The sequence below is a fragment of the Coregonus clupeaformis genome, chromosome 1, assembly GCF_020615455.1.
Source record: "Coregonus clupeaformis isolate EN_2021a chromosome 1, ASM2061545v1, whole genome shotgun sequence".
NCBI lineage: Eukaryota > Metazoa > Chordata > Actinopteri > Salmoniformes > Salmonidae > Coregonus > Coregonus clupeaformis.
Window position 1 is genome coordinate 56,568,816 of NC_059192.1, and position 27,379 is coordinate 56,596,194.

General features: G+C 42.6%; 1 protein-coding gene across 1 annotated transcript in view; it reads right to left on the reverse strand.

Moving 5' to 3' along the window:
- Nucleotides 1-27,379, reverse strand: part of LOC121535346 (E3 ubiquitin-protein ligase NEURL1-like) — a 104,078-nt gene that overhangs the window by 13,746 nt on the left and 62,953 nt on the right. Inside the window, exon 4 of the mRNA XM_045209236.1 lies at nt 11,593-12,297. Within this exon, the coding sequence (XP_045065171.1) occupies nt 11,593-12,297 (705 nt within the window). The remainder of the gene's footprint in view (nt 1-11,592; nt 12,298-27,379) is intronic.

The window sequence follows — 27,379 nt, forward strand, 5'->3', positions numbered from 1 at the left end:
CCATCTGTGTAGGGGCAGAGTGAGTAGTGTTGGAGGAGCGAGAGAGAAAAGGATACAAAGTAGTGGTCGGAGACATGGAGGGGAGTTGCAGTGAGATTAGTAGAAGAGCAACATCTAGTAAAGATGAAGTCAAGCGTATTGCCTGCCTTGTGAGTGGGGGGGGATGGTGAGAGGGTGAGGTCAAGAGAGGAGTGGAAAGAAGGAGGCAGAGAGAAATGAGTCAAATGTAGACGTGGGGAGGTTGAAATCCCCCAAGACTGTGAAGGGTGAGCCATCCTCAGGAAAGGAACTTATCAAGGCGTCAAGCTCATTGATGAACTCTCCAAGGGAACCTGGAGGGCGATAGATGACAAGGATATTAAGCTTAAATGGGCTAGTGACTGTGACAGCGTGGAATTCAAATGAGGAGATAGACAGATGGGTTAGGGGGAAAAATTGAGAATGACCACTTGGGAGAGATGAGGATTCCTGTGCCACCACCCCTCTGACCAGATGCTCTCGGGGTATGCGAGAACACATGGTCAGACGAGGAGAGAGCAGTAGGAGTAGCAGTGTTTTCAGTGGTAATCCATGTTTCCGTCAGTGCCAGGAAGTCGAGGGACTGGAGGGTGGCATAGGCTGGGATGAAGTCAGCCTTGTTGGCGGCAGAACGGCAGTTCCAGAGGCTGCCTGAGACCTGGAACTCCAGGTGTGTGGTGCGTGCAGGGACCACCAGGTTAGAGAGGCAGCAGCCACGCGGTGTGAGGCGTGTGTGTAGCCTGTGCGGAGAGGAGAGAACAGGCCTTTATGGTAGCGTGGCCAGACGGAAGCCACTCCTCAGTAAAAAAGGCACATGACAGCCAGCTTGGAGTTTGCCAAAAGGCACCTAAAGACTCTCAGACCATGAGAAACAAGATTCTCTGGTCTGATGAAACCAAGATTGAACTATTTGGCCTGAATGCCAAGCGTCACGTCTGGAGGAAACCTGGCAACATCCCTACGTAAGCATGGTGGAGGCAGCATCATGCTGTGGGGATGTTTTTCAGCGGCAGGGACTGGGAGACTATTCAAGATCGAGGGAAAGATGAATGGAGAAAAGTACAGAGAGATCCTGGATGAAAACCTGCTCCAGAGTGCTCAGGACCTCAGACTGGGACAAAGGTTCACCTTCCAACAGGACAACGACCCTAAGCACACAGCCAAGACAACGCAGCAGTGGCATCTCTGAATGTCCTTGAGTGGCCCAGCCAGAGCCCGGACTTGAACCCGATCGAACATCTCTGGAGAGGATCTGCAGAAAAGAATGGGAGAAACTTCCCAATACAGGCGTGCCAAGCTTGTAGCGTCATACCCAAGAAGACTCAAGGCTGAATCGCTGCCAAAGGTGCTTCAACAAAGTACTGAGTAAAGGGTCTGAATACTTATGTAAATGTTACATTTCTAAATTCTCTAAAAACCTGGTTTTGCTTTGGTATTGTGTGTAGATTGCTGACATTGTTTTTGTTATAAATACATTTTAGAATAAGGCTGTAACGTAACACAGTGGAAAAAGTCAAGGGGTCTGAATACTTTCCAAATGCACTGTATATTATATATTATTTGAGGCCTCATTCAGTTTGCTACACCATTTGTGACTCATTTCAGGAAACTAGGCATATGTCGCGCATCACTACTTCACAGGAGAGCCATTTGAATGTAACCTTTTTTTTGGGGGAAATGCGCAGATATGCCTTCTGGAACATGTGAACTTTCATGTGCCTTAATAACAAACGTGTATGCCATCTGTAAATATGAATAAAATTGTAAATTACAAGACTAGTTGGTTTAGGCACAGAAAAAGACCATGATTGGCTGAGATAATGGATGGGCTGACCATGCCGACAGATTAGTTTGTATTGGTCTGCCATATTGCACGCTTCGGTCTATAATATGATCTGGTCCGTATGTGTAGGTAATCCTTTCTACCGCGGCTTTTTTGAAAGATATCACGTAGTAGAACTGCAAAGGTGTTGCTCCCCACTTTCTGGAGGACCAAGTTTTGAAATCAGTGGAATGCACGGTGGAATTAGAGTATAATAGCTTAGGAGATTGAGAACATTATGCCATTTGATTTCAAATATGCATACAGAGTCGAAAAGACAACACACAGAAGGCTGTTGTATAAAACACCTGTCTCTGGATTACATCTTCAAACTAAGGCAACCATGATATCCGTGACAGAGAGGGAGAAGCGTCCATCCATATAGTCTAGCTAGCTACATTTTCAGATATTACACGTTTCTAATTTATTCAGAAAGTCGTTTTTATTTCAAGTTAAAACGTACTGTTAGCTAGCTAACTAACATTAGCTGCCTGGCTCGCTAGCTAACATTACGTGTATGATCTCTGTAGTAATATTATTTGTATCTCAGAGCCATTTGCATTGCTAGTTATAGCCTAATGTTAGATAGCTAACATTGAACCTGGTTGGTTCATATTCATGCAGGGTAGTAATGTTATGGGTTGGGATTATGGTTCATTGTTTAGCTAGCTAGCTACATGTCTAAACAAAAATACTTCACAATGCTAGTTACAATTTCAATAGAATGTTCATGATGTCACTGCGACAACTGTCGATAGACGTAGCTGGTAAATTCACTCTTGCTATCTACTCCAATTTCAAAGCACTCTCGTCTGAGTGTGGCAGAGCGCAGAATAACTGCCATTGAATATGGCCGGTGTCAGTAAACAGTAATTAAATTATTGCCAGCAGCACAGTTGCAGTCACAAACACTCTGGATAACATAAAAACAGCCTAACCAGCTCTGCTAGGGCGAGTAAAATAGTCAGAGTGAGCTGTTCCCTCATTTGTGTCTGGGAAGTAGCTAGCAAGCTAGCCAACATTAGCCAGTTAGCTTGGCGCTTGACTGCTGCTATTAGGTCAGTACGCTCGGATCAACCCTACTCCTCGGCCAGAGCATCAAGTATGCACTTTGAACGCTCCGAGAGCGAAACGCTCTGAATTTACGAACAGACAATTTGACAATGCTCTGAGTTTACGATCACCCAGAGTGCACTCTGAGCACACTCTGGCACTCCAAATTGAATTGACGAACACACCCGTAGTATAAACCAGCCTTTAGTCTTGAAATCTTGGGTTGTTTAGTACATGGCCTCACATGTGAATCCTTAAAGAGCTGGGTGGGGCTAAAGCTTAAGAGGGTGTGAACGATGCTGAATGGGTGTAGACAAAGAAGAGCTCTCCAGTAGGTGTACCAAAACATTCAAGGGCCATTTTCTCAAAAGTGAGGTTACAAGTTGATCAACTTTCAAAGCAGAATTACTTTCCCATTGTTCCTCAACCATTTTCTAGCTCTGAGTCTCTACTTTTATCCAATGTAAAAAACACCATTTCAAATGTCGCTACATAAGACCGAATCGAGGCTGTCTGTCACATTTGTGCTGTAGGGACATCAGCCACTGTACTTACAGTACATGTTTATATTACAAATGTATAGCAGCATGTACAGTGCTGCTTGAACGTATGTGAACCCTACAGGGCTGGTCATTATTTTGCTATAAAATATTAAAATAAACATAAAATCCTTATCTAAACCCCAATTCGTAATAAAGACATTCCAAGTAAACGACAGAAAAACAAAAAAATATATTTTCATTGTTTATTTAACAAAAGTGGTTTATTTAACAGAAACTCAGATTTGATGTGTGCAAAAATATGTGAACCCCTTCAGTCAATAGCTTCTGGCACCTCCATTAGCAGCGATAACTTGGACTAAATGTCTCCTATAGCCAGTAATCAGTCTCTGACATCTGTTTTTAGGGATTTTTGCCCAATCCTCCTTACAGAACTCAGCCAATTGAGTGAGTTTTGAGGGGTGTCTGGCATGAACTGCCCGCTTCAGGTCCTGCCACAGCATCTCAATTGGATTTAGGTCAGGACTTTGACTTGGCCAATCCAAAACACAAATCGTCTTTCTCCTGAGCCATTCTTTGGTTGTCTTGTTGTCATTTTATGGCCAGCTTTAGCTCCTTGACTGATGGCCTGACGTTCTGTTCAAGAATCTCCTGGTATACCTCAGAATTCATGGTTGCCTTAATGATGTGGAGTCGTACAGGTCCAGATGAGGAAAAGCATTCCCAGATCTTGACATTCCCACCACCATGCTTGACTGTTAGGATGAGGTTATTTTGGTGGTAGGCAGTGTTGGGTTTTCGCCAAACAAAGCAGTGTTGATTGTGACCAAAAAGGTCAATTTTGGACTCATCGGTCCAGAGAATGGACTTCCAGAAACCTTCAGGTTTGTCCAGGTGGTCTCTGGCAAACTTAAGACGGGCAGTTTGGTTATTTTTTGACAGCAGAGGCTTCTTCCTAGGAATCCTCCCATGAATGGCATTTCGATTCAGTGTTCTTATTGTTGAAGCATGCACAGTCACCTGAGATGCAGCAAGGGAGGTCTGCAAATTTCTAGATGTTATGTTTGAGTTGGCTTTTACCTGATTTATTATTGTTCCTGTGGCTCTTGGGGATATTCTGGAAGGGGGTCCACTTCTAGGCCGAGTTGCTGTCATGTTAAATGCTCTCAATTTGTAAATTATTTGCCTCACAGTGGACTGATCAAGCTGAAATCTTTTCACTACCCTCGTCCTGATGTCCTCTGAGATCTCCTTTCCTCTCGGCATGGTGTGCTTTGCATTCACCTGGTTGGGTAACACCAAACTGACCAGGTTTCTTATCTCTATTTACCCAAACTATTTCCTAACGATCTCTCCTTTGATTGGTTAATTTGGTAGCTAATTATTTACCCACCTGATTCTACTTACCTAATTGATTAGGTTCACTTATTTTTGCACCTGCACTAATTCCTTTTTAATTTAGTTTTTCTATTACACACATGATTTCCTCTACACAAACATATGGTATTGGTAAATATAAACCTGTTATGTCAGATCAAAAAGACTGGTTCTGATTAAATGAAGATTTCATGGTAAAAACTGAAAGAATATGTAATTGCACAAGGGGTTCACATACTTTCAAGCAGCACTGTATGTGTGGAGTTGCAATGGGAATGGAGATATAAACAAGTATTATTTTGGAGCTTATACAAACAAGAAGAAATTCAGATATTCATACTCCATGACCATGCAAAAGTGATGGACTTCCATCTTCTTCATTTCACAGATCCAACAACACACGACCACGGACAAGAGCCACTTTCAGAGGTGGCTGTACGTTTTCACGGCAACGCGTAGCATGTGCCGGCAGTGTGTCGGCGGAGAGAAACATCACAGCTGCCCTCCACACAGCTGGAATGGGTAATGGGGAAGCAATGTCAGAGTCATAAGAGGGGAGAGAGAAAGAGAGAAGAGGTAGAGAAAGAGAGAGAGAGGAGGTAGAGAGGCGGCCACCGTTAGGAGAGTAAGGCGTGGGTGGAAACTCTGACGTCTGAATGCGAGACGCAATTATATTTCATAATGCATATGGAGGGAATCATAAGCAGCTAGCAGATCCCCCCCTGATGGATGGATGATGCTGTCTGATGCTGCTGCTGGGCCCACGCAGGACAGAAATAACCCCCTCAACCCAGGAGAGGAGAGTGGTAAAGATAGGAGACACAAATTACCTCACAATATCAAAGCAGTTCCATCAGTCCCTTCACATTTTATTTATTTATTTGTCTTTAAATACCTTGCAATATTGTTCTCAAACACTATGCTAACATTCAGTTTGGAGAATAGTTAAACAAAATGAAACACAATCATTCTCAATAACAAGTTGGCCAGAAAACAAAGCCTAGCAGGGGAACAGGGTGTTCAGGACATTATGACAAATAACCTGGCCTCAGCAGAGCTTGTTAACAAACAAGAGAGCACAAACACATCTGTCCTTACAAGCTGTATTCTGCATCACAGCCATTTTCATATCAAAATAATAAATTGCCTAAAGATGCAAGGCTCCGTAAAAAAAAGTATTCCCACAGAGTATCAAAGCCATGAACATCTAGTACTAAACGTGCTTGCAAACCAGAAAAATATAATTGATCCTGCATCGTTATAATGTAGGCCTACATCTTAGAGTTCTGATTTGTTTCAACCTGTAAACACAGTCAAAGTAATACTCTTTCTTCAAATATTTCATCCGGTATTTCCTAATTTCTCTGTGTACAATATTGTGGTTTGCTTAAATTCCAGCCCTAGAATCCACTTACAAACAGGAGCATCACTGCAAGACCAAGTGAAATGAAATATGAGCGCAAACCTCCACATGCAGCTTGTCATTAATTCCCCATTTCCAACAGCACCCTTCCCTGTCAGCCATTATCTATGACATGTTATTCTAGTGTTCATTTATCATGTGCTGGTCCTAAAATCACCCTGTTGCCTCTAATACATGGGACTGGCACCTCAATACCAAACAGTTGGAGCTGGATTCAATCAAGACAGGGTTTTCCCCCCTAAGGCCTCCTCATCCAGACAAGCTTGTCATGGTGTGTAAAGACTGGGCATGATGTGTTAGTCTGCACCTGAGAGGACTTACAGCTAGGGAATGCGAGTGTACGCATGGTCATTAGTGGAGTAAGTGTGTGTGTGTGTCTGTGTGTGGCTGTGTGCGTGCGTGCGTTCCTGCATGCACACAGACACATTCGCAGTTCAAGCAGGCAGAAATACAGCCAGTATGAAGATTTTGCATCAGTATGACGAGTTTTGCAGACAGCAAGGAAGGTGTATATTAACCCCAGCTGTACCAAACCAAATGCTAGGCTAGAAGCAAGGGGAAATAATGTGCGAGTTGAGATAAATATAAGAGATTATTTGGTAGTGTGCCTGTGATGGCCAATACAATACGGATTGGAACACTGCTTGTCCAATCAGCATCCAGGATCCAAACAACCCATTTTATAATAAATCACAAAAACATAATTTCGGACCTTGATTACATTGGAAAACAATCACATATGCCTTTACAATTTTTATGTCCAACAATGAAGATTCAAATTATAATTTTTTTGCTCAGAAAGCGGAAAAAAAACACCCGTGGGTCAGTGGCGACCCGTCATTCAGGGCAAGTGAGGCAGAACCAGCATACAATACAGAGCGTAGGGGTTGGTAATGTTCTCTAGTTGCGCCGTGATTGGCTCAATGTTCTGTCACTCTTGGGGACACTACGTCACCGCAAAATCTACGAAGAGAGCTCGGAAATTCAAGCCCCTTGGGTGCTGCCACAGAGTTACATTAGAAGTGCCCATCCAAGAAGGCTCAAGGTCATTGGCCACAGATAAAATGACGTAAAATCACGTTATATCTACCGTAGCTTTGATTGGACTGATCAAATCAAATTTTATTGGTCATATGTGCCGAATACAACAGGTGCAGACATTACAGTGAAATGCTTACTTATAGCCCTTAACCAACAGTGCATTTATTTTTTACAAAAAAAGTTACAATAAAACAACAACAAAAAAAGTGTTGAGAAAAAAAAGAGCAGAAGTAAAATAAAATAACAGTAGGGAGGCTATATACAGGGAGGTACTGGTTCAGAGTCAATGTGCGGGGGCACCGGCTAGTTGAGGTAGTTGAAGTAATATGTACATGTGGGTAGAGTTAAGGTGACTATGCATAAATAATTAACAGAGTAGCAGCAGCGTAAAAGGGATGGGGTGGGGGGGCATTGCAAATAGTCCGAGTAGCCATGATTAGCTGTTCAGGAGTCTTATGGCTTTGGGGTAGAAGCTGTTGAGAAGTCTTTTGGACCTAGACTTGGCACTCCGGTATCGCTTGCCGTGCAGTAGCAGAGAGAACAGTCTATGACTAGGGTGGCTGGAGTCTTTGACAATTTTGAGGGCCTTCCTCTGACACCACCTGGTATAGAGGTCCTGGATGGCAGTTGCCATACCAGGCGGTGATGCAACCAGTCAGGATGCTCTCAATGGTGCAGCTGTAGAATTTTTTGAGGATCTGAGGACCCATGCCAAATCTTTTCAGTCTCCTGAGGGGGAATAGGCTTTGTTGTGCCCTCTTCACGACTGTCTTGGTGTGTTTGGACCATGATAGTTTGTTGGTGATGTGGACACCAAGGAACTTGAAGCTCTCAACCTGTTCCACTACATCATGTCAACATCATACTTTCAAAATCTTAGCTAGCAAGCTAGACAAGCAGTCATCATCATGAATCACGTCGACAACCTACTGGCAAATCCTTTTCAAATGAAGAGAAATTATAGATAACACGTATCGGTGCTCATCGTCCATTGGACATAAACATTACACAACAAGTTGGAGATCACAAATTCAACAATGAATGGTTTAGAAGGAATCAGTGGCTAACTGCAAGTGTTGCAAAGCAATCACTAGCCTTCTATTTAGTGGAGTGGGTGTGTGGTACAAGTCTGGGTTTAAGGGTCTCTTTTCCTAGCTTAAAAGGATAAACATTCATGCTGTCAATCCAGCATGATTTATGCCATGTTCAAAACAACTGGAAACTCGGAACTGGGAAATCTCAGACTTCAGTTAGTTCAAGACAACTGGGAACTCTGAAAGAAATTAGCTCCGACTGGGAAAATATGTTTTGAACAGTCATCCAACTCGGAATTCAAGTTGGGAACTCGAGCCTCTTTCTAGAGTTCTGACCTGAAGATCACTGATGTCATGATTCGAGTTCCCAGTTGTCTTGAAAGCACTTTCAATCCAGAGAATGGCAGACTTTGATGACAAAGTTTGATGACAAAATTTGCCCACAAGGATCGCAGTGCCACCTTCCTGTTCAAGTGAGCACAGCACAACAAGGTGAGTCCAAAAATGTATTGTATGCTGCTGCATAAATTATGTAATATGCCATGGAGATATGTATACTGTAGCTAAGAAGGTAATACTAAGTGTATGTTGTGTAGTAAGCTGTTAGTAGCCCATTTGCCTCACCCTAATAATTTGGTCCCTTTCCCCCTCATAACTTAGCCTACTGTTCTGACTTGGTGGTGCACATGTAGCCTATAGCCTGTTTTAGAGAAACTTAATAATCGAATATTGTAATAGCTTTCATTGTCTGCTTATATACCCCTTTATTTACCCTGCCATTCTGACTTGGTGTACAGGGAGAATACTGTAAGAACGGCCCATGTTCGGAATTCTGTCGCTGTACATTTCAAAAGTGCTGAACAAATAGTTAGCTCATTAATGTCTTAATCAAAATTACGGATTGCCTCTTATCCTCTCGTCGTCCCATTATGCCATAGTTTGTACATCCCAATTGTCAGTAGAAACCACATTTGTTTAAGCAAGTCAGCCATATCAGCTATGTTTTTTTTAAAGGCAGTAAATGAGGCTGAATGAACTGTTTCGCTGCCAGACAAGGCTCCGCTGATAGCCAGGTGTAGCAGTGGTAATGATTCACTCCATGGTTCTGAATAGAAAGCTCTGCTGTTGGGACAGCTTTATGTAGGCCGTAACAGTTTGTGGGCACTGTTTGTCACCGTTATAGTGCAATGAATGTATTGTTTAGTGTTGTGTTGTGTAGTGGCTTTGCTGGCATGCATCCACAACATTTTTTAGGGAGTTTGCCCCACCAAGATTTACATGCTAAAATCGGCACTGCCGTGGGTTAAATTCGACCCGCAGGCCGCCAGTTGGGGAATCCTGATACACAGTCAAGTTAGTTCAGACAGTACGACCGGTAGAGGTAGCTGAGGGCAAATGTAAGATTAGAGACACTATGACAAATGTGTGGCAGAAGAGGTGGGACAGCGAGCCCAAGGGCCAGCATTTCAATGTCCTAGGTTCCCATTCAAGTCAAGATGTGCAGCCATTGCTAATGTGTACCCCTTTGGGTCCCCAGGACCAGAATTAAGAAATGCTGTTCTATCTATAGACTAATCGCATTCTCCACTTCACCTCGCACTGGCTACCGTTTGTAGACATGATCCAACTCCGTGAACACATTGACTATACTTCAATGAATGTTTGTTACGTGTACATGTTTGCTTTCTTTGCTGACCACAGGAATGTAGGTTAGATATGAGAGCTGGGGATGGGAAAAAGTGTGACACCAATCAGGTCCAAGAGGGCTGAAGTACCACGATGAGGATGACCAGAACGAGATGTAATCAACAGACTCAACGCAAGATCCAGCATGATCTCATACAGGGTTTTCCGGGAGAATTACCGTGTTGTATGCTTTCTCCAACCCTAATCTAGGGTATATTGAGGGTCAATGTTGTCAAGGTAAAACAAGTTAGCTAGCCTGCTACCCAACTTGTTCTATAGCTGGGCTGCTCGGATGAGACGTGAACCCGGGAATGTATCGCATTAGTTGAAGCCAAAATTGTTCTCAGGGCAGCTTTGCAGGTTTTGACTGGCAGAAGTTACTTTTCATAGCACAGGTAACTTAAGCAGCAGGTTAGGAGAAGTAACGTGGCAGGTTAGGAGAATTAGGTGAAGGTTAGGAAAAGGTTAGGGGTACCTAAAATGCTACAACTGTCAGAGACTCGACCATATCTAGCTACAACCAGGCCTGCCCTGAGAACAGTCTTGGTTTCAACTAATGCAATGCTGCGAACCCGGGAGCCTGCCTAATGTTAAAATGTCAACTAACGAAACAGATACAATTTCAATAAAGGCTATCTGGCTTGAATTCAATTTTGAATATGGCTTAGATATGGCTGAAAATAAATATATATATAGTTAATGTTGCTAAGATACAAGAGAGTGGATCTGTTTCAGTTTTTCGTCACAACTCGGTACCTAGAACAGATAACGGTACCTAGAACAGATAGATCTCCAATGAGGACATACTGCATTTCTCACTTTGAATGAGACTAGGATCTGTAATCCTAATTCTGTCAATATTTTCCTGTTTCTCCAACAAAAATGCAATATTAGCCTGTTAGAACCCATGTAATTAGTTAGCTTTCCTTCATTGTTTCCTGTAAAAGATGGCAGAGAAAATATTGTTTTTAATTAAATCAACACCTTTCTCGAATATTCAAATGGGAGGAAGTGGTCATAATTAATCGTTCTCTGTGATTTGAGTGTCACTGTTGACAACTTTGTGGAATTTCTTGGAGGTCATTTCAAAAAGTGCCTATTGGATAATGCTAATAAATTAAACCCCCTTTTTGCAAGAAAACGAGCTAACCGTTCTCGGTGCCATCTGGAGACCATTTAGGGAATGGAGTTCTCAGCAGCGGTCCAAAATGTCATTCAGGAATATGGAGTATTGAAGGAGAAAAGAGGGAGGGGAAAAACTCACTTTAACTTGCATTGGCCAATCAAAACCTAAACTATCATTGCGTCTATAATTTCCTGACTTTGGTACGTAGGAACGATCAGACACTGAAGTTGTTTCTTAATAGGGGAAAAAAACCATTGAAAAGTATCCCCTTTTTCAGACAAACTTGAACAAAGATTAATATGATGTATTTGCTAGAGTCGATTGCATGAGATTGACTTTATAGCAACAGATTAGCATTGTATTAACCCATAATGAAGCCTTAGTTAATACTGGAATTTCACTTGAAGCACTTATCATATAACTCTGACATGTGTCCAACAGAATTATGTATTGTATTATCATAACAATTTTACAAAACCATTCAGTGTCACAAAACTATCCAGTGAACTCACCTAGGATCCTGAGGTGTGTGACGGCTCCATGAAGACCGAAGAACATCCATAGAGGTCTGGAGTTGTCCACACACACCTGCATCCCAGCGTTGATCCCATTGAGGCTCAGAAACACCTCCCCCTCCATGTTCACCACGAAACCCAAGATGTCACTGTTCTGCAGGGGCGCCCCCACCCGACACACCGCCCAGAATTCCTTGCGGTCGACCAGGGACTCCGGGCTGTATGGCAGGTCACTGGGCCGAAGCCCGGCCGGGTCACATGACGTCACGCCGTAGGAGAGCGACCCGAGATGCGTGGCACCCACCTTGGTCACTTTCACAAACACACTCTCTCCACAACGCAGTGGCCGGCTGGTGAAAACCAAGGTCCTTTCGTCACCGCTGCGGTGCTCCACGCCCCGGGACACCGTGTTCTCATCGAGGGCCTTGACGTGGGCACCTCGGAGTGGGTGGAAGTGGAGGTCGCTGTCAAGGAGCGAGGGGAGCAGGGAGCACTGCTGGGAGTTGAGGGAGTTCTGGGGGATGGAACAGGAGTTGGAGCTAAAGGGGTGCAGGCGCTCCTCTTCCTCCTGCTCCTGCTGGTGGCTGAGGTCACACAGACTGATAGAAAGGCGAGGGTCGTCTTGGTCCCGCCATAGGGACGTATGGTGGGCCGCCGTGAAGGAGCGAGGACGCAGGCAGTCGAGAGGCACCATCTCACTGTCTGTAGGGACATAGAGAAACACAAACTCAGAGTGGTTAATCATCTGATTAACACTTTTCTTATAATATAAAGTCCATGAATGAAATGGTCAAAGCTTTGTAAAAAACTTACTATGTTAGTACAATGCTCAAATTTGTACACTGAAAAATGTCTTTTTTTACATTGGGATGTAAGTATTATGAGCTGTTTGCCTAAAGCTTTTCAGTTATCTTTCTTTTGCATTCAAGATCCACTTTACTCACTGTTATGAAACATACATAAATGCACAAATACCTAAATGTGCATGTTTCTGTGTTTAGAAATAGAAGCGTTTAAAGTGGGAAGGGACATTGCTGGGTGGTAATGTCCATATCAGAATTAAAGAGACATAATAGCGTTACATAACATTGACTGAATGAGCTTGTCCCCACTATAAAGACCATAAAGCTCAGCTGAGCCCTGGACAGTACTGTTCTACACAATACCAGACACCAAACATTACAGCTGTTCCACACACTACACAGATAACGACTTTAACTAGGCTTTCAGTCTCTATATAGCTCACCCCCCTTTGCCTCCAGAACAGCCTGAATTCTTTAGGGCATGGAAACGTTGCACAATTGGTATCAAGGGACCTAACGTGTGCCAGGAAAAAATTCCCCACACCATTACACCACCACCAGCAGCCTGTACCCTTGCCACCAGGCAGGATGGGGTCATGGACTCATGCTGTTTACGCCAAATCCTGACTCTGCCATCAGCATGACGCAACAGGAACCGGGATTAGTCAAATTAGGCAATGTTTTTCCACACCTCAATTGTCCAGTGTTGGTGATCACCTGTCCACTTGAGCCATTTCTTGTTTTTAGCTGATACAGTGGGGAAAAAAAGTATTTAGTCAGCCACCAATTGTGCAAGTTCTCCCACTTAAAAAGATGAGAGAGGCCTGTAATTTTCATCATAGGTACACGTCAACTATGACAGACAAAATGAGAAAGAATATTCCAGAAAATCACATTGTAGGATTTTTTATGAATTTATTTGCAAATTATGGTGGAAAATAAGTATTTGGTCAATAACAAAAGTTTCTCAATACTTTGTTATATACCCTTTTTGCAATGACACAGGTCAAACGTTTTCTGTAAGTCTTCACAAGGTTTTCACACACTGTTGCTGGTATTTTGGCCCATTCCTTCATGCAGATCTCCTCTAGAGCAGTGATGTTTTGGGGCTGTCGCTGGGCAACACAGACTTTCAACTCCCTCCAAAGATTTTCTATGGGGTTGAGATCTGGGGACTGGCTAGGCCACTCCATGACCTTGAAATGCTTCTTACGAAGCCACTCCTTCGTTGCCCGGGCGGTGCGTTTGGGATCATTGTCATGCTGAAAGACCCAGCCACGTTTCATCTTCAATGCCCTTGCTGATGGAAGGAGGTTTTCACTCAAAATCTCACGATACATGGCCCCATTCATTCTTTCCTTTACACGGATCAGTCGTCCTGGTCCCTTTGCAGAAAAACCCCAAAGCATGATGTTTCCACCCCCATGCTTCACAGTAGGTATGGTGTTCTTTGGATGCAACTCAGCATTCTTTGTCCTCCAAACACGACGAGTTGAGTTTTTACCAATTTTTTTTTATTTTGGTTTCATCTGACCATATGACATTCTCCCAATACTCTTCTGGATCATCCAAATGCACTCTAGCAAACTTCAGATGGGCATGGACATGTCCTGGCTTAAGCAGGGGGACACGTCTGGCACTACAGGATTTGAGTCCCTGGCGGCGTAGTGTGTTACTGATGGTAGGCTTTGTTACTTTGGTCCCAGCTCTCTGCAGGTCATTCACTAGGTCCCCCCGTGTGGTTCTGGGATTTTTGCTCACCGTTCTTGTGATCATTTTGACCCCACGGGTGAGATCTTGCGTGGAGCCCCAGATCGAGGGAGATTATCAGTGGTCTTGTATGTCTTCCATTTCCTAATAATTGCTCCCACAGTTGATTTCTTCAAACCAAGCTGCTTACCTATTGCAGATTCAGTCTTCCCAGCCTGGTGCAGGTCTACAATTTTGTTTCTGGTGTCCTTTGACAGCTCTTTGGTCTTGGCCATAGTGGAGTTTGGAGTGTGACTGTTTGAGGTGGTGGACAGGTGTCTTTTATACTGATAACAAGTTCAAACAGGTGCCATTAATACAGGTAACGAGTGGAGGACAGAGGAGCCTCTTAAAGAAGAAGTTACAGGTCTGTGAGAGCCAGAAGTCTTGCTTGTTTGTAGGTGACCAAATACTTATTTTCCACCATAATTTGCAAATAAATTCATTAAAAATCCTACAATGTGATTTTCTGGATTTTTTTTCCTCAATTTGTCTGTCATAGTTGACGTGTACCTATGATGAAAATTACAGGCCTCTCTCATCTTTTTAAGTGGGAGAACTTGCACAATTGGTGGCTGACTAAATACTTTTTTTCCCCACTGTATAAGTGGAACCCGGTGTGGTCGTCTGCTGCCAGAGTGTCACGATCGTTGACGAACGAGAAGGACCAAGGCGCAGCGTGATATGCGTTCATGTTTATTTATATATTGAATAAACACCACAACAAAATAACAAATTAACGATACGTGACGTCCTACGGTACACACAACAAACCTCACACGGAACAAGATCCCACAACCCACTAGTGCCAATAGGCTGCCTAAGTATGGTCCCCAATCAGGGCTAATGAGCGACAGCTGCCTCTGATTGAGAACCACACCGGACAACATAGATCTAGACATACTAGATTCTACAACAATGAACAAACACAACAAGGAAAATCACACCCTGACTCAACAAATAAGAGTCCTCAGAGTCAGGGCGTGACACATAGTCCATCCGTGAGAAGGACCGTTGAGTTGTGCGTTCCAAGATGCCGTTCTGCACACCACTGTTGTACTGCGCCGTTATTTGCCTGTTTGTAGCTTGCCTGTTAGCTTGCACAATTCTTGCCATTCTCCTTCGACCTCATCAACGAGCTGTTTTTCACCCACTGGATGTTTTTTGTTAGTCGCACCATTCTCGGTAAACCCTAGACACTGTTGTGCGTTTATATCCCAGGAGACCGGGCGTTTCTGAGATACAGGAACCGGCACGCCTGGCACTGACGATCATACCACGCTCAAAGTCGATTAGGTCACTCACTTTGCCCATTCTAACGTTCAATCGAACAGTAATGGAATGCCTCGATGCCTGCTTTATATAGCAAGCCACGGCCACGTGACTCACTGTCTGTAGGAGCGAAGCATTTTCATGAACGGGCTGGTGTACCTAATAAACTGTACATACTGTGACGTGTATACACATGACCCGACTTTACATAAGTCACATTAACAGTGACTTTATGTACAGTATGTCCTCTGTAGCCAATTGTACTATACCATATAAAAATACTCTATTATACTGTTGTCTAAATACTGCAGACTTTACTGTAGTGTTTTTAAGGGATGAAGTCTGCAAAAACACTAGTGAATATTGTAGTATTTACTGTAGTGTTTTTGCAAACATGACTATAGTATACTGCAGTATTGACTGTAGTGTTTTTGCGGACATGACCATAGTATATTGTAGTAACACCTGCCGACTAGGGTTAGTCAAAATGGCACAACTACCAGACTACGCCTACTATTTAATGAGGGGAATACCTCAATCAGAACCAAGACGATTGAGTTGGGTCAACAGTTCTGAACAATGCAATGGATCAGACAACACCTTAGGATTTTTTTTTTTTTTTACAATTGTAACATTAAACGTTATACACAGGTTCTAGGCTCAAAGGGAAACAATACGGAAGCAGATGTAAAGAACAAGCAAAGTTAATTAAAGCTTAGAGGATTAGGTTTGCTTGTTTGATACAGATAACACATTAAGAGAACACCAAAATGACTCCTTATATCTGTTACTTCCATTAGATAGCTTTCTGAATTGTTTTTTGTTTCACAGAGATTCAGCTGACCAAGTTCACAAGATGCCCAAAAACTGTGACAAATACTGTACTTCTGATGGTATTCAAGATCCACTTTACTCACTGTTATGAAACATACTGTCACATAAATGCACAAATGCCTAAATGTGCATGTTTCTGTGTTTAGAAATAGAAGTGTTAAAGTGGGAAGGGACATTGCTGGGGGGTAATGTCCATATCAGACAATCAGAGATATAGTATTTGAAATTATCCTCTTTGATGATATGATACGTGACTTGAAGTCCTAAGTATTTATGATTGTCTAAGTAGCCCAAGCCACTATCTAGGTATGAATTATTGGTTGTCTGATGATTGTTGATGATTTATACTGGTAAAGCCAAAAGGAACTGCCAGTTGGTTTTTAATCGTTTTACAGAACTCCCTGCTAGGTGACTTGGATGCGGGGGAGGGCAATTGTGGCAGGTATGCCCTATATATAACTCTATGGCAAGGTATTTATACGGGAAGGTTTGAGGGTGCCTCCTTTCAATGCGGGTCCTTCACCCAGACAGAGTTGAGTAGTTGAGCACGACAAACAACTATCACAAACAACAACAAGAATGTGTCATTGAAATGTGAGTACAAGCCTTTTAGCTTATAAAAGAGGATAAGAAGAGCATTCTCTCACCATTGTTTGTTTTGTATAGTTGATATCGGCCGCAAAATTCTAACGGCTCAGTCAAACAGCCATTGAGTCTACTGAGCTGTTCTCTTTGGTTCGTGTTGTGTTAATGGGACATGTTAATAAGTGTTGCACTTTTTGTGATTTGCCTTTGCTATGCTAACTCGACCTGCTTTATGGCTATGTTTGTTACTTTTGTTAGCTTTATATTGTTTGTTTGCTTGCCATACTATGCTATGTAGCCATTGATAAATTAGCCTGCTATAGCTTAGGCCTACCATGCCGTATGCTATTGCACCCCCTTCTGGCCATTCATTAACTGCTGCTATATTTATGCATAGCTTTGCCAGTTATATGCTTATTGCATATTGTCATTGATGGCCTTTAACAGTCGATTAATTATGTATGTTCATTGCTGTTATTGCCTGTTATTATTTGCACCTTTCTGTCCTTTTAGATCAACCATACTCCATACAAAGCCAACGAAGTCTCAATTCAAGACGAGTCTCATTTCAACAACTGTCAATCATTCCCTACCATGTATCATCTCCATTACCGGAATATATAAAGACTATTAAACTGAACTGCATCTCTGCCTCTGCCTGCTCTTTAACTGGAGTTCCACAGTAGATGGGCATCACCATAACCCTCACCTAAATCTCAATCATTTACAATCTTGTAACTGAAGAATATTGTGACAGGCTAGGAACCAAAGTTTTGGTCAGTGTTTCTCTGGACACCCTTATTTGGGGGAGGACATGCATGAACTGTATAAAAAGCACCCGTTGGTCATGTTCAGGTGAGAGCTTTGTACCTGGTAGGTCATGTGTTTGTATAGGCTGTACGGTGCCGTTGCTGTTGGCTTATTTCTGTGAGTAACCATTTTGTGACAGTGCCGTCTTGAAATAATGTTCGGGGTGTGGTCAATTGTTCTGAATGGTATGTGTTGTTCGACCATCAGTAGGCAGGTTTCCATTTACCCAGGGTTATTCGACAAAAGCAATGTTGCAACAACAAAAAAATTATTGCGGCACGTGTAATGGAAATGTAAAAAATCGACAATTTTTATCCATTCGACGGGGTGGATTATTCTTTTGTCAAACTTTATTGTGACAAATCATGGTGGAAACTCTTTTTCGAATAAATTATTGCCAAATACTTTTGAAAGTATGCGGGGCATGTGATGTAGGCTAATCATATACAGTGAGGGAAAAAAGTATTTGATCCCCTGCTGATTTTGTACGTTTGCCCACTGACAAAGACATGATCAGTCTATAATTTTAATGGTAGGTTTATTTGAACAGTGAGAGACAGAATAACAACAAAAAAATCCAGAAAAACGCATGTCAAAAATGTTATAAATTGATTTGCATTTTAATGAGGGAAATAAGTATTTGACCCCTCTGCAAAACATGACTTAGTACTTGGTGGCAAAACCTTCGTTGGCAATCACAGAGGTCAGACGTTTCTTGTAGTTGGCCACCAGGTTTGCACACATCTCAGGAGGGATTTTGTCCCACTCCTATTTGCAGATCTTCTCCAAGTCATTAAGGTTTCGAGGCTGACGTTTGGCAACTCGAACCTTCAGCTCCCTCCACAGATTTTCTATGGGAATAAGGTCTGGAGACTGGCTAGGCTACTCCAGGACCTTAATGTGCTTCTTCTTGAGCCACTACTTTGTTGCCTTGGCCGTGTGTTTTGGGTCATTGTCATGCTGGAATACCCATCCACGACCCATTTTCAATGCCCTGGCTGAGGGAAGGAGGTTCTCACCCAAGATTTGACGGTACATGGCCCCGTCCATCGTCCCTTTGATGCGGTGAAGTTGCATGTCCCCTTAGCAGAAAAACACCCCCAAAGCATAATGTTTCCACCTCCATGTTTGACGGTGGGGATGGTGTTCTTGGGGTCATAGGCAGCATTCCTCCTTCTTCAAACACGGCGAGTTGAGTTGATGCCAAAGAGCTCAATTTTGGTCTCATCTGACCACAACACTTTCACCCAGTTCTCATCTGAATCATTCAGATGTTCATTGGCAAACTTCAGACGGCCCTGTATATGTGCTTTCTTGAGCAGGGGGACCTTGCGGGCGCTGCAGGATTTCAGTCCTTCACGGCGTAGTGTGTTACCAAATATTTTCTTGGTGACTATGGTCCCAGCTGCCTTGAGATCATTGACAAGATCCTCCCGTGTAGTTCTGGGCTGATTCCCCACCGTTCTCATGATCATTGCAACTCCACGAGGTGAGATCTTGCATGGAGCCCCAGGCCGAGGGAGATTGACAGTTATTTTCTGTTTCTTCCATTTGCGGATAATCGCACCAACTGTTGTCACCTTCTCACCAAGCTGCTTGGCGATGGTCTTGTAGCCCATTCCAGCCTTGTGTAGGTCTACAATCTTGTCCCTGACATCCTTGGAGAGCTCTTTGGTCTTGGCCATGGTGGAGAGTTTGGAATCTGACTGATTGATTGCTTTTATGGACAGGTGTCTTTTATACAGGTAACAATCTGAGATTAGGAGCACTCCCTTTAAGAGTGTGCTCCTAATCTCAGCACGTTACCTGTATAAAAGACACCTGGGAGCCAGAAATCTTTCTGATTGAGAGGGGGTCAAATACTTATTTCCCTCATTAAAATGCAAATCAATTTATAACATTTTTGACATTGACACGTTTTTCTGGATTTTTTGGTTGTTATTCTGTCTCTCACTGTTCAAATAAACCTACCATTAAAATTATAGACTGATAATTTCTTTGTCAGTGGGCAAACGTACAAAATCAGCAGGGGATCAAATACTTTTTTTCCCTCACGGTAACTATAAGTGCCACTCCACATTTAAATTCTAAATGCCATCTGCTTGCAAAATAATTTTTTTTCAACAACAAAAACATTATTTGCAGGACAACGATTGTCCTGACTTTCAATGCCTGAATTGCTTCGCCTTGCTTTTCAGGTTGGCTGGCAAGTTTCACCGTCCAATTATTTCAGATCTACAGGAACGAAAGTTTCACCATGGCTCGGACCGTGGCGATACGTGAGAATGATTAGAATATGGCAAATATTTGTCAATTATTGCATTCTATCCATGCTGGCTTTCACGGGCTACATGACAGATATGTGGGAGGGTATATAGGCTGTCGCCAATTTATTAATGCGCAATGGAAATACTTCAACCACTATATTTTTATTCAACACTAGATTTTGCAATTTTTTGTTGGTGTGACGTCATTACGTCCAGCTGTTTTCATTGACACAAGATGGTTCAATGGAAACTCACCCTAGCAGACAATTGTTGCATCTATGTGAACTCTCTAAATGGTGACAAAAATGACTGGACAAGTTAATGGAAACATAGCTAATGAGTTTATTAATGTGACAATATTCAAGATGTCATTATATAAAGCCACTGCAATAATGCCCTTTTGTTTTCAGTTGGTTTGTTTGGAGAGGCATTGCTGGTATAAGGTCCAGGCAGAGCCCTCTTCCAATAATGTGACTGTCTTAAGTAAAGTAATATTTATTTCTAAAAGATCTATTGTTTATGTAAATGCAGTGGTTAACTGTTATTTATTTTCTACCATCAGAAGAACAGTATTGTTTATCACTGTTTTTGGTCATCTTGTGAACTTGGTCAGCTGAAGCTCTTTGAAAGCACTGTTGTATTTCAGAAAGCCGTCTAGTGGAAGTAACAGATCTAAGTCATTTTGGTGTACTTTTGTTAATGTGTGTTATTTATCTGTGTCAATCAAGCCAACCTAATCCTCTAAGATTTACTAAACTTTGCTTGTTCTTTATATCTGACTCTGTACTCTTTCCCTTTAATGAGCCTAGCTAGAATGTGTCTAACTTTAAGATATTACAATTGTAATAAACATTTAATATTTTTTTGAAGGTGTTGTCTGGTCCGTTGCATTGCTCAGAACTGTTGACCCAACTCAATAGGTGGCCTGTCATGAACCTGTGTCTTATGTTCTGGTTGAGGTGTTCCCCTCATCAAACAGTAACTGGGGTAGTCTGGTAGTTGTGACATTTTAGCTAACCCTATTCGGCAGGTGTTACTACAATATACTACAGTATGCTAGTCATGTCCACAAAACACTACAGTGGATACTAAAGTATACTACAGTCCTTTCTGCAAAAAACGAGTGAATATTATAGTATACTAGTAATTTATGTAAAAACACTAGTATACTACAATAAAGTCTGCAAAAAACACTAGTGAATACTATAGTATACTTCATACATGTCCACAAAAACACTACATTATACTTATGTCATGTCCGCAAAAACACTACAATGAATACTATGGTATTTAGAACATAGTATACCTTAGTACTGTTTCATGTGGGTTAGCTGTAAAATTCTAAAGTAAGCACCATGTGATCGAGGAATACTACAGTGTGTAGTATAGTATTCTACACAGTGTACTACAAAAGTATATAGTAAGCACTACACATTTGAGGGATACTACATACTGTATAGTATAGTATTCTCCAGTATACTACAACATTCTAAAGTAAGAATTACATGACTAGTGTGTAGTATAGTATTTTACAGTATACCACAAAAGTCTATAGGAAGCACTACACGTTTGAGGGATACTACACTGTGGAGTATATGATTTTGCATTATAAACTGGGTTGTTCGAGACCTGAATGCTGACTGGCTGAAAGCCGTGGTATATCAAACAGTATACCATGTGTAACAAAACATTTATTTGTACTGCTCTAATTACGTTGGTAACCAGTTTATAAAAACAATAAAGCACCTCTGGGTTTTGTGGTTTATGGCCAATATACCATGGTTAAGGGCTGTATCCAGGCACTCCGCGTTGCATTTACATTACATTTACATTTACATTTAAGTCATTTAGCAGACACTCTTATTCAGAGCGACTTACAAATTACAAGTTGCATTGTGCATAAGAACAGCCCTTGGCCGTGGTATATTGGCCATATACCACACCCCCTCATGCCTTATTGCGTAAGTACTATAGTAAACAAAACATGTTTTATGTGGGATGTGTTTGGGTGGTAAAGAGATGGCCAATGCTGCAACTGAAGGGACAGACATTCTGAAGCACCAACAACATCACCTTTCCTTTGGCTGTGCACAACACTAATAAATAGCCTCCCTTGAGCTAAATTTGCAAACTGTTGAGTGAGAGCTACATGGCTGTTCATAGACAGCCTTAGCAGCAAAAACAAACCTTGAGTTGGTACAAACGTATCTGCATCATAGCATGCTTAGGGACAGGGGACAGGCAGCAGAACAAAATTAACATGCCCCTCTAAACCTGGGCTAAAATTAGCCAGATTGGACATGTGAGAAGAGTGGAAAGGGGCACTGGCCAGGGGTTGACTGACAGAAGAGGCAGGGGCATTTATTGTACAAAAGAGAGAGTGCAAAGGAGAGCGTACGAAGGAAACACTGTATGTGCTTGTGGACTGCAAGTATATACACTGCTCAAAAAAATAAAGGGAACACTTAAACAACACAATGTAACTCCAAGTCAATCACACTTCTGTGAAATCAAACTGTCCACTTAGGAAGCAACACTGATTGACAATAAATGTCACATGCTGTTGTGCAAATTAAATAGACAACAGGTGGAAATTATAGGCAATTAGCAAGACACCCCCAATAAAGGACTGGTTTTGCAGGTGGTGACCACAGACCACTTCTGTCACGCCCTGGCTCTGGGGACTCTTGTATGTTGAGCCAGGGTGTGAGTTTTCATTGTTTTTTGTTCTAGTTTGGTATTTCTATGTTGGCCAGGGTGGTTCCCGATCAGAGACGGCTGTAGCTCGTTGTCTCTGATTGGGAGCCATACTTAGGTAGCCGTTTGGCATTGTTTTGGTGTGGTATCTTGTTCCGTTTGGTTTGTGTAACCGTAGGACTTCACGTTTCGTATCGTTTGTTGTTTTGTTCGTTGTGTTGTACATTCAATAAATATTATGTATGCATATCACGCTGCGCCTTGGCCCGCTTCTTCTCAGGACGATCGTGACAACTTCTCAGTTCCTATGCTTCCTGGCTGATGTTTTGGTCACTTTTGAATGCTGGCGGTGCTTTCACTCTAGTGGTAGCATGAGACGGAGTCTACAACCCACACAAGTGGCTCAGGTAGTGCAGCTCATCCAGGATGGCACATCAATGCGAGCTGTGGCAAGAAGGTTTGCTGTGTCTGTCAGCGTAGTGTCCAGAGCATGGAGGCGCTACCAGGAGACAGGCCAGTACATCAGGAGACGTGGAGGAGGCCGTAGGAGGGCAACAACCCAGCAGCAGGACTGCTACCTCCGCCTTTGTGCAAGGAGGAGCAGGAGGAGCACTGCCAGAGCCCTGCAAAATGACCTCCAGCAGGCCACAAATGTGCATGTGTCTGCTCAAATGGTCAGAAACAGACTCCATGAGGGTGGTATGAGGGCCCGACGTCCACAGGTGGGGGTTGTGCTTAGAGCCCAACACTGTGCAGGACGTTTGGCATTTGCCAGAGAACACCAAGATTGGCAAATTCGCCACTGGCGCCCTGTGCTCTTCACAGATGAAAGCAGGTTCACACTGAGCACATGTGACAGACGTGACAGAGTCTGGAGACGCCGTGGAGAACGTTCTGCTACCTGCAACATCCTCCAGCATGACCGGTTTGGCAGTGGGTCAGTCATGGTGTGGGGTGGCATTTCTTTGGGGGGCCGCACAGCCCTCCATGTGCTCGCCAGAGGTAGCCTGACTGCCATTAGGTACCGAGATGAGATCCTCAGACCCCTTGTGAGACCATATGCTGGTGCGGTTGGCCCTGGGTTCCTCCTAATGCAAGACAATGCTAGACCTCATGTGGCTGGAGTATGTCAGCAGTTCCTGCAAGAGGAAGGCATTGATGCTATGGACTGGCCCGCCCGTTCCCCAGACCTGAATCCAATTGAGCACATCTTGGACATCATGTCTCGCTCCATCCACCAACGCCACGTTGCACCACAGACTGTCCAGGAGTTGGCGGATGCTTTAGTCCAGGTCTGGGAGGAGATCCCTCAGGAGACCATCTACCACCTCATCAGGAGCATGCCCAGGCATTGTAGGGAGGTCATACAGGCACGTGGAGGCCACACACACTACTGAGCCTCATTTTGACTTGTTTTAAGGACATTACATCAAAGTTGGATCAGCCTGTAGTGTGGTTTTCCACTTTAATTTTGAGGGTGACTCCAAATCCAGACCTCCATGGGTTGATACATTTGATTTCCATTGATAATTTTTGTGTGATTTTGTTGTCAGCATATTCAACTATGTAAAGAAAAAAGTATTTAATAAGATTATTTCATTCATTCAGATCTAGGATGTGTTATTTTAGTGTTCCCTTTATTTTTTTGAGCAGTGTATGACTCGAGGGCCTAGGCTACATCCAGAGTGAGTGAGGTTATTTATTTATTTTACCCTTATTTTACCAGGTAAATTGACTGAGAACACATTCTCATTTACAGCATCAACCTGGGGAATAGTTACAGGGTAGAGGAAGGGGGATGAATGAGCCAATTGGAAGCTGGAGATTATTAGGTGGCCATGATTGTTTGAGGGCCAGATTGGGAATTTAGCCAGGACACCAGGGTTAACACCCCTACTCTTACGATAAGTGCCACGGGATCTTTTAGTGACCATAGAGAGTTAGTTTAACGTCCCAATCCGAAAGACAGCACCCTAATTGGAATTGAACCGACAACCCTGGCATTGCAAGCACCATGCTCTAACATCTGAAAATGTAGCAAGACTCTTACCGGTATACATGGATGAATGCTTCTCCCTCTCTGTCATGGATGCCATTGTTACCATTAGTTTGAAGATGTAATCCGGAGACAGATGTTCTATACAACAGCCTTCTGTGTTCTCTTTTGGACTCTCTCCGCATTTGGAGATCATCATCTCTCTGCTTTTACCGGGCATTCCACTGATTTCAAAACTCTGTCAACTTCTTCCGTGACAACAACACTGTTGATCGCCATTTCTTCCCCACCACTGTCATCAGAAGACTCTACAATGTCTAGTTCAATTAAAATGTTTTTACCTAAATCAGGGATTTCCTCACTGTCTGATTCATTTTCAGAGTCAGAGAGAGTTATCATGGCACTATCGTCTTACAGAAAGTAGTCCATCACAACTTTATCCCACTGATCTTGTCGATAGCGGTAATAACTTCAGGGCAGCAATGTTGAGAGCAGTAGCAAAACTTTTTCAGCTCTTCATGATATCTTTCAAAAAAGCCACGGTAGAAAGGATTATCTACACATACTGAGCAGCTGATGTTATAGACAGAAGCAAGCTACATGGCAGACCAATCCAAACTCATCTCTTGGCATGTCCAGCCCATCAATTATCTTAGCCAATCATGGCTAGTAGGAAGGTTCCTGTATTTTTCCGTGGCTAAACCAACTAGGCTCGTAATTTAACAATTTTATTCGTATTTACAGATGTCATACCAGTTTGTTATTAAGGCGCATGAAAGTCACATGTTACAGAAAACATTTCTGCCAAAAACTGCATTTTGATTAAAATAAATTTAAAAAAACATTCAAATGCCTATCCTGTGAAGTAGTGACATGCAACATACGCCTAAGCTTCTTGAAACGGGTCATATATAAACATCATATCCTGTTTACAATAACCTGAAAAAGCTTGTATCCCGGTTATGAGAAACCCGGATAAGATGCCTTGGATATGCTGATCTTAGACGGGATACTGTGGCATGTAAACATCTTATCCCGTTTACTGTTGTTTTTCGCTGTCTGCGCAGGCTCAGTTTCATATATCATGGGTGTTGTGTGATGTTTTCATCTGATTGTCAAATCACTTCAAAAAGTAGGCTACCTGTGCAGTTCGATCCACCTTAATTCCATAATTTAGTTTGCTGATACGCCGTACTGGACCATATAGCCTACTGGCTACTTTCACCCCTAATATAGACACGTTTCTGCTTATAACCTTCGACATTTAGTAGGCCATTTGTTTGTCAACTATAGTTAGATACAAGCAGCTTCTCTTCGGTCATAACTTGTTGCCACAGAAGACTAAATAAAGTAGTGCTCACCAGAATAATGTCTTACATTGATAGAATGAATGCATTAGTAATCTAGTTAACACCGGTAAAGTTGTCTGTTTCATTTAGGGACCGGGGAGAAAACGTAATAACTCCAAAACAGTGGAAAGATAGGTCCTGTGGAAAATGTCCAAATGTCAATAGTTTGACCAGTTTTAAGGAAATTAAAAGCTGAGAAAACGATGAAACACGTTTCAGTTCGTCTTGGGTGTATATTTTATGTGGTTGAAATAATGTCTGCTTGCATAAGTGTCAAAGATAACATTACATGCGCAGTCACATTTTCTCAAGAGATACTAAATAAATAAATAATATTTATCCTCTGCTGTTCCTGAGGCAAAATTAACATTTGTTGTATCATTTTACTGCAAGAAATGCATAATTCTGCAGGAGTTAATATTACGCTACATGTGAGAGGTTATAGGCCTACATTCAGTGTCCATAGTTCAGTTACTATTCCTTTTAACCCATATGAACTTAAATTAGGAAAATTATGTTTTTATTCATGGATACAGGGATACTCGTGAGCGGGAAATCAAATGTGCATGTAAACAGCTTAATACATTAAGCGGGATATGAGCTACTATCCGGAATACTGTGTGCATGTTAACGTGGTCACTGTCTCTCGTGAAAAGCCCAGGAGGGCGGCCGTTTCTGAGATACTGCTTCCGGCGCGCCTGGCACCGACAATAATACCATACTCAGTACCTTAAGTTACTTGTTTGGCCCATTCTAACGTTCAATCAAACAGTAACTGAATGCCTCGATGCCCATCTGCCTGCCGGTGAATGTATGTTTCAATGAAATCTGACTTGGAGATGCCAAATGTAAGAGGAGCTGCGTACATATCATTTTTGGGGCACCAAGTTGGATTCTCTGGCCCAAAGCCAGATGTTTCAGATTCTTGGACCTCCTTCCATATTGGAAAGAAGATGTAACTCACTGAGGTGTCAAATACCCGCAAAGGCAGGCAGGGTTGGTACTTTGGGCTGCTAAGGGCACAATGTCCCCTACGTAAGAGAACCACTTCTGTAGACATTATCAAATCAAATCAAATTTTATTGGCCACATGCGCCGAATACAACAGGTGTAGACATTACAGTGAAATGCTTACTTACAGCCCTTAACCAAAAATTTATTAAAACAACAACAAAAAAGTGTTGAGAAAAAAAGAGCAGAAGTAAAATAAAACAACAGTAGGTAGGCTATATATACAGGGGGGTACCGGTGCAGAGTCAATGTGCCGGGGCACCGGCTAGTGGAGGTAGTTGAGGTAATATGTACATGTGGGTAGAGTTAAAGTGACTATGCATGAATAATTAACAGAGTAGCAGCAGCGTAAAAAGATGGGGTGGGGGGGCAGTGCAAATAGTTCGGGTAGCCATGATTAGCTGTTCAGGA